The following is a 7,875-nucleotide window of genomic DNA, read 5'->3' as shown; positions in this document are numbered from 1 at the left end:
TGAACAACAAATGAGTAATAATCCACACAAAACCCTTCACTGTAACAATACACAACCGCAAAAACAATTTTACAAATTTAGAATTTAGAATTTTGCACACAGTAACGCGTTGAAAAATAACATGCTTTGCAATTTAAAATATGTAGGACAAATTTTTGTACACTGAATTGTTTTTATATAAATCGTATTTAAGCCAACCCAATACCAATGTGGTTGGCCAGCCAAGATATTTTTTTCCACAACTAATATTATATACACGTATATAATATATATATACATATATATATAGGGTGTTCAAAATGTTTGAAGCCCCTTGATTTTCAGAGCCTCTTTTGATTTTTTTTTAAATTTTGACTTCTGAATGATATTAGGTGAAACTTGACGCACTATATTTAATGCTTAAGTATAGTGTTTTTCATTTATATTCTTAAAAACATTTTTTAAGCATATTCAACAAAAAAAATATTTTTTAACTAATATTTTTCAAAACTCTTTCTGGTGACTTAACATATGGTCATACCCTCGACCGTCAAACAATTTGAACATTTAAATTTCTGTAAAAATGTAGACCTCTTAAATTCAATTTTATTTTTACTTATTACAATAATAAACTGTAGTGATTGAAACATAATTTTGAAATATTATAAATATTTTCATTTATGAATCACTTTTTTTTCTAATTCTTAGATATGAAAATGATAAATGATAATTACAAGGCATCTGGTTTTTTTTTACCTATAAATGTATTTAATTATTTTACATGTCCATCGTTAAAATGGCCCCCCCTCTCTGAAAACGGTATAACTTTGGAATGGAGGGAGCACTAACGATGGGGTTTTTGGCACAAACCAGTAATAACGCAACACAATCCGGTGATGTGTAAAGAAATCAAAATTTCCGATGTGGGGGTGGGAGGGGGGACTTAATAAAGCCCAGAGCAGCGAAGGTATTGGTTCTACCATGATGTGGGCTTTTTTTGTGTCTGTAAACACTGTAACTTTTTGAATACTGGTCCAATTCCTTCGAGTAGCCACTCTATAAATCACAAATTGTATAAGTGTTGGTTTTTATGCAGTCTACCGTCCCAAAATTGATTTCCTATTCACAATTTTTTACTGTTATTCATTTAAAGAGAGTCACGCTTGATTATTTAAATTATCCAATATTAGATAATCTGCTTCGTGCTATTTTTTATTTTTTAGGTTAGCAACTTGTAGCTCTGATTTTGTATAAAATATTTTATTATTTTATTACTATATTCAAATTAAGATATATATATATTTTAATAATAATTAAAAATCATGAATGATAATACTTTATATTATGATTAGATCAAATCTCTTGAACAAGTAACTTTGTGATACTTCTCCAATATTATTATTAAAAAAACACAATTTTTAAAACCTCCATTAAAGGTTATTGTTAAATATGTAAATGTAACAGGCAACAGCCAACAGCTAGTGGCTATAAACGTTAGTAATATTTAATATATGTCAGCAAAATATATTGTTTTCTCCATCACAGTACCAGTATATGATTTAATTTTAATTTAGATGTTAGAAACTCAATTTTTTTTTAGAACACAACAACAAATTAATATACAGGGCGGGGCAGTAAAATGGGCGATTTTCCAATGTATTTAAACTGGAAAATCGCCCGTTTCACTGCCCCACCCTTAAAATTTTAAGGATCTATGAAAAGGTTTTTTTAGTTGCATTTTGTTTGTACCTTTTCAATTTAGTAAAATAGAAGTATATTAAAGCTTTGAAAGAATATAATCAATAAAGTATCAATAGTTAGTATTGAGATTGCTTAAATGGAAGTATACATGTAATACATAAATATTAATTTTATTGAGGATAAGTGATTATAATTTAAACTATGGAGTTCCAATGATTGAAACATAAAAAACGCTTCGATTACCAATACAGTGTATAACTCCGTTTAAGAAGTCTAACGTGTATAATATGTATAGAACATTTTAATATTTTCCTATAAAGTATGTTAGAAACTTTACCATTTCTCGTTAAGCGTGATCCAAAGCACAAGTCTCGATAGTGCGTATGCTCACTTAAGTAAATAAACGTTGTTTTCTTTTAGGCCTTTTTTTATATATATATATAGTGTTCTACATACTTTTACCTACGCCATATATATATACGATTTAGTGCGAAAATATTGTTTTCGAATAGGTATTAAATGAAAATTTATGTTTTTTACCGACTGTTGTATTTACTTTGAACTAGGTTGGATATAATATAATATTATAGGCTTGGTGCGAAAAAAACAGGCAGCAGAGTTCCATTGGCAAGCAAATTGTATACACGCAACGTACATAATTTGAATTACAATGAATTTAAAAAATATTATCGCACTTTTCTGTGTTATATGTTTGGTCAAGAAATGTAGTAGCGTACATACTGAGCAGTCACCAGAGACATCAAAGAAAACAGAAGATCAGACACCAGAGACATCAGAGAAAACAGAAGATATAACGAACAGACTTTCTCAGGCGGTAAGTATCTAAAATTAAAAATTCTATTAGAAAGTCTACGTGACCTAAACAATATTATCTATTAAAACAAAAAAAACAAGGACCGTATAATAATATTCTTGTTTGATTATGTCAATATACTATAGATATACGGGGCGATGAATCTGTTGTTAGCAGATTTGGGCATTATTCGAATAATTTTTTATCTAAATAATTGTTTAAATAAATATTTTATTCGACTGACCAACGGATAATATTTGTATTTGAATGAATACTCGTCAATTAGTTGTTCATAGAATAGTTATTATTAAAAAAAAAACTGATTAAATGATTTATTCTGACTCTTACTCTAACTCTAACCATAAAAATATAGTTAAATTAAAAAAAATTATTCGAGTAAAAAATGTATGAATAAAACAATCATTTAGGTAAAACAAATATTCATATGAAAAAATTATTCGAATAAATCGTCATAGTGTCGAATAAATTAGTTATTATTCGTTCTTCGAATAAAAAAACACCAACTCTGGTTGTAAGGCACTATATGACATAATTATTATTTAATCCAAAAAGAATTATTACCATAACTACATTAAAAGCTATGTGTAGTAAGGTTAAAAGCGTCAAAACCATTTTATTAAGGCAGTTAATTATACAAGGTGATCAATTCGATGAAAGACACTAACTATCTTGGAATCTATAAATATTTTGAAACAAAACCATTTTCTTCTAACTTTTAGGTAGTAGGTACATATTTTATGATAACTATATTTTTCAATAAATTAAACATTTTTATCTTTAACCCTTAAACGTAAAAAAGTGTGGACTGTGGTTTTTCATGTTTTTAATTAAATATTTTTATAAAAATTTAAGAGTTTGAATTTTGAGTTTTCATCAATTTGATCATTCGTCCTATGACTTTGTAAAAACATTCAATTTTCTCATATAATAATACGTCTTCAGTTTTCTAAAAACCATTGGCCGTGTTTGAACAGGTGGATAAGAAACGCTTGCCCTACATATTCGATTGTGTTCGGTTAACAGTGTTATCGCATGTAATATACTCGCAAAGCTGTAGCAAACGAACCGATTGATGAAAATTAAAAAAATCCAATTGCATTCTTTAATCATTTTTGTCCACATATTTATAGAATTAACGAAAATATGTTCCCGTTTAAAAAAATGAAGTCCATACATGTTTTACATATAAGCGGTTAAGGTAAACAAGTTCAGAGCATTGCAAGTATAGTAAAATATGTACATATTAAGATACATAAGTACCTAAGTACTAAAGTATAGAAAAAAAAAAATTTTTTTCAAAATATTCATACTGTCCAAGAAAACGAATGTCTACATCATATTGCTCATACTACATTGAAATATTATTTAGTTGTTTACTTATGATAACAAATAGTTAGCAGCATAGAAACAAACTACAGTAGAAATACTTGCTTTTCTTGTCTGTATTATGACTAACTTTAATGTGATTATGGACATTTGGTTTTTTGTGTTTTCCAAACATTTTTGGAATTTTTTACATAAAATGAATTTTCACATAATATTCTAGGAAAAAGACGCAATTCTAGATAACCGTGTAACCGATGAATGGAAAGAGAAATGGCAAGTTATATTCAACAAGTACGCCCACAAAAAGCGGCATATGATCGACGCAGCCGAATTACAGAGCCTACTATTCAATGAGTCAGTCGGATTCATCCCCCTTGTACAAGCAGGAAAATTAGTAGCTATGCTTAACCGAACCCGTAATTATTATTATTATAATAGTAAACAATATTCTGCGTTAAAATCATTCTTTAATCACCAAAACAATTTTCAGCAAAAGCAACCGTTATTGGATTCGAACATTTTTCAACTATGAGTCCGATATTGGACATTTTGTCGACGGTATATTCAAATGTGTTATTGTTAGTGTATCGTAGGCAGATCCATTTAACAAATGACACTCATTATCTTGCAATATAATTACAACTTTTGTATACTATATTTTTGAAAACTTTTTTATTTATGTCGCTCTACGAAATTATCTACAAATGGTAACTTATATACATATACACTAATATACACCGATGAAAGCATAATAAGTAAAAAATATAAGCATTTTAGTAATAATAACTAAAGGTTTAGGTTAGATTTGAATAAGATTGGTAAGGTTAGGTTAGATTGGAGTTAGGTATAGGACAGGTCTAACCTGAATTCTCGACATAAAGAGAAAAGCAGTGTAGAAGAGAAGAGCAAGTAGGGGAATTGAAGAAGAAGAAGTGGAATGACAGGAGAATATAAGAAAGGAAAAGCGAGATACAAAGTTGTCTATACAATGTTGTGGTGTTTGATGATTTTAAACATGATAGTGTTAAAGTTAACGGAAATTAGGATTTAAAAAACTTACACAAGTTCTTTTGTTTTGTAGCGATTTAAGGGTAGGAAAGATTAGGAAAAATAAGGAAGTTAAAAGAACCAGAACTTAAATAGCAAAAAGTAATTATCGAAAAGTTAAAAAAAATTATCTATTTTTATTGACGATTCCATGGTTTTCTTTTGTATAAAAACAAGCCTTGAACTTTTTTTTGTAGCATCTCCGACGGTTGCCTGCTAAGTAATAACTAAAAATGTCCAAAACTAACATTTTTTTTCTTAATTTTTTATTTCAATAAACTCCATTCTAGTTTTTGAAAAGAGCCATGCTCCTCCAAATAGATAAACTAATTTTTTAAGAGAAAATGAGTGTCCTGAACGTAGCTCTATACTACTTTTTTTTAATCTAAGCCTACGCAAATAAATATTTAAGTATTCCTAAAATGCGTTAGTTAAATATTTTTTAGAGAAAAATGAAAAAATATCCAGAATACGGCAATAAGGTTATTTCGGTAAAAGAATGCAATGCAATGTTATGGAAGACATTTAAAGTCAAACTATTTGAAAAACAAGTAGAAGCTTCAGAAATCACCAAACTTATGGGCCTTGGCGGTATTAATAAACTTATCTTGAAATTTGTTTTAAAATTATTCACAACTTCTTTCAGGTTATGATAAAATTGCAATGGAAAAGGTCTATGAACTAAAAGACATATTGAGAGCTACTAATGAGGTTAACAGTTCATATCTTTACTCTATTATTTTGTTAAATCATATTGAAGGGTATTGGTAAAGGATAATATTATATTCTTATACTTCAAAAATCATAACGAATAACAAATACGCATATTGTATTATGAGTATATGAGTATTTAATAAAATTTTGTTTATTCTTAAATACTATAGTTCAACCGCCTATTAAAAGCTTTTTTCATATACGACAAGGACGCAGATGGAACTATTACCGACGTAGAGTTGTTAGAAATAATGAAAACTATTGATAGTAACTTCACCATAGATCATGCCGTAGAAGCGAGAAAAAAAATTGATAAAAACGGTAAATACTTTAGAACATCATTTAAGTAGAAATTGTTATTGATTCATATTTATATTTTTCCAGATGATTGTGTGGTTGATTTTCCTGAATTTTTGAGAATGATGAAGCTTCCTTTTAGCGTTGAAGAGCTGTTTAAGGAAAAGTTTGATGAAACACACATAACCAGAGGAGAACTCAATAGTTTAGTTAAAGATACAATCGGAGATGTTCTTGATGAGGTGGCATTAAACGAGATAGATCCTAATCATGAAAACAGAATAACTTTCAACGGTATACTATTTATTATATTGTCAATCGCAAACAATTTTTTTAATCTAAGGTGTTCATTTTTAACAAACTATTTGAGGTGTTTCTATTCAAAACGTATTAATGGCAATTTTTTTACAAAAATGAGTTAGATATCGATTCTTAATGGAAATTTGTTAAGAAAACGATTGGTGGGGTTTTTTTTCCCTAAACATATTATTTCCATACGTAAAATGCATTTTAAAACTACCTTTTTTTTCTTCAAATCGTTGTATTTCCAATATTTTTTTTTGTCTAAACGTTATATTACCATTTTTTACTAACACGTGTCATTTCCTGTGTATGAAGTATAGGGAATCTCGTTATTTTTTTCAAAAGGTTGTATTTCCTATTTTTTTTTTTTGTCAAAACGTTTTATTTACGCCTTTTGCTTCAAAACTTATTATTTCCTGTACAAATTGTATAGGCGGCCTATTTGCTTTATGCAAAACGTATTATTTCCATTTACCTGAAGAAAAAAATTTAATTTAGTTTTATTTAATTTCACTGTATTAAAAAAAAAAAGAATAACTTTCGTTTGTCAGCTTCGTAATTTTAAAATAGATGATGTTTTGCTTTATTTGAAAAACAAGATTGTTTGTTAACAACATCTGCTTGTACAGTTTTACCTAAACGACAATTGGACCACTACATATATGATGATAATAATGTAGGTACTTTACAATACTTTTTACTGCGAAACCTCTTGATAAAAAACTCAGATGGCGGTTCAAAATGCTACGAATATATTGTGAAATTTCAAATGTAGTGGTATAGTTTATTCATTTTTATTATATTAGATTTTATATATTTTACTTTTTATTAATATAAAACATAAATAAAGCCAATTAGCTAGCAACAGAAATCCACGTTTTCTGAAAAAAGTGTATTTTGGTAATAACACGTTCTGCATAGAAACACCTCATTTAATGAAATATAATTCGTAAATAAAAAAAAATATCAATCTAAATAAATAAATTTATTAAAAGTTTTTATTTTTAATTTTTAAATATAAGAGTCATACTTATAGAGTAATTGATAAAACTTAGTTCACAAACTTAATATCACACAGAATAGTGTACTGACAGTTCTCCATACTAATTATTGTGTGGAGTTTTGACAATAATACTATAAGTTATAACATATAATTATTTTTGTTTATTGCAAGAAAAAATATTTAAAAAAAAGTTTATTTTTTTCAGATATTGAACGTTTTTACATTCAAAAAACTAACGAAGAAGACTCTTCAGAAGAATATTAATTAAATTTACTAAAAATTTCATTCATACACTTCTATAGGAATAAACAGTTGTCAATAATCAATAAACTATATAAATTATTTGTAGAACAGTTCAAGATTTAATAAATACTATACATGTAATAAAACGTTTTTTTGTATTATTTTTTCGTCGTATATAATGCATAAAATAAAGTGCTTTATTTTGTCAAAACTTTCTTAACTCAAAAATCTTATATAAACCCGATATTGATTAATATATTATGAATCAAGTTACCTGAAAAAACTAAGGTTTAAAGTTATTTTTTAAACTATAATATCAAAATTAATTTATAAATGCGTCCTTTCAACCGAACCAGTCAACTGAAATTAATAGACATTTTTAAATAAAGAAAGAAACATATTAGGGAAAATAATTATAAGTAGACAA

General features: G+C 27.4%; 1 protein-coding gene across 1 annotated transcript; it reads left to right on the top strand.

Moving 5' to 3' along the window:
- The first annotated feature begins 2,311 nt into the window (after positions 1-2,311).
- Positions 2,312-7,531, top strand: LOC126836527 (uncharacterized). Its single transcript, XM_050570024.1, has 8 exons — positions 2,312-2,515; positions 4,062-4,257; positions 4,332-4,399; positions 5,335-5,479; positions 5,535-5,599; positions 5,773-5,923; positions 5,987-6,193; positions 7,411-7,531. Exons 1-8 carry the CDS (start codon positions 2,351-2,353, stop codon positions 7,467-7,469), a joined length of 1,056 nt encoding a protein of 351 aa, XP_050425981.1. The 5' UTR covers positions 2,312-2,350; the 3' UTR covers positions 7,470-7,531.
- Positions 7,532-7,875: the final 344 nt, after the last annotated feature.

Source organism: Adelges cooleyi, unplaced genomic scaffold, assembly GCF_023614345.1.
Source record: "Adelges cooleyi isolate 19-005CV unplaced genomic scaffold, UGA_ACOO_1.1 ACOO_flye_CR_arks_rails_tigmint_CR_PRNA_247, whole genome shotgun sequence".
Lineage (NCBI taxonomy): Eukaryota > Metazoa > Arthropoda > Insecta > Hemiptera > Adelgidae > Adelges > Adelges cooleyi.
This window is presented reverse-complemented; position numbering and strand designations above follow the sequence as displayed.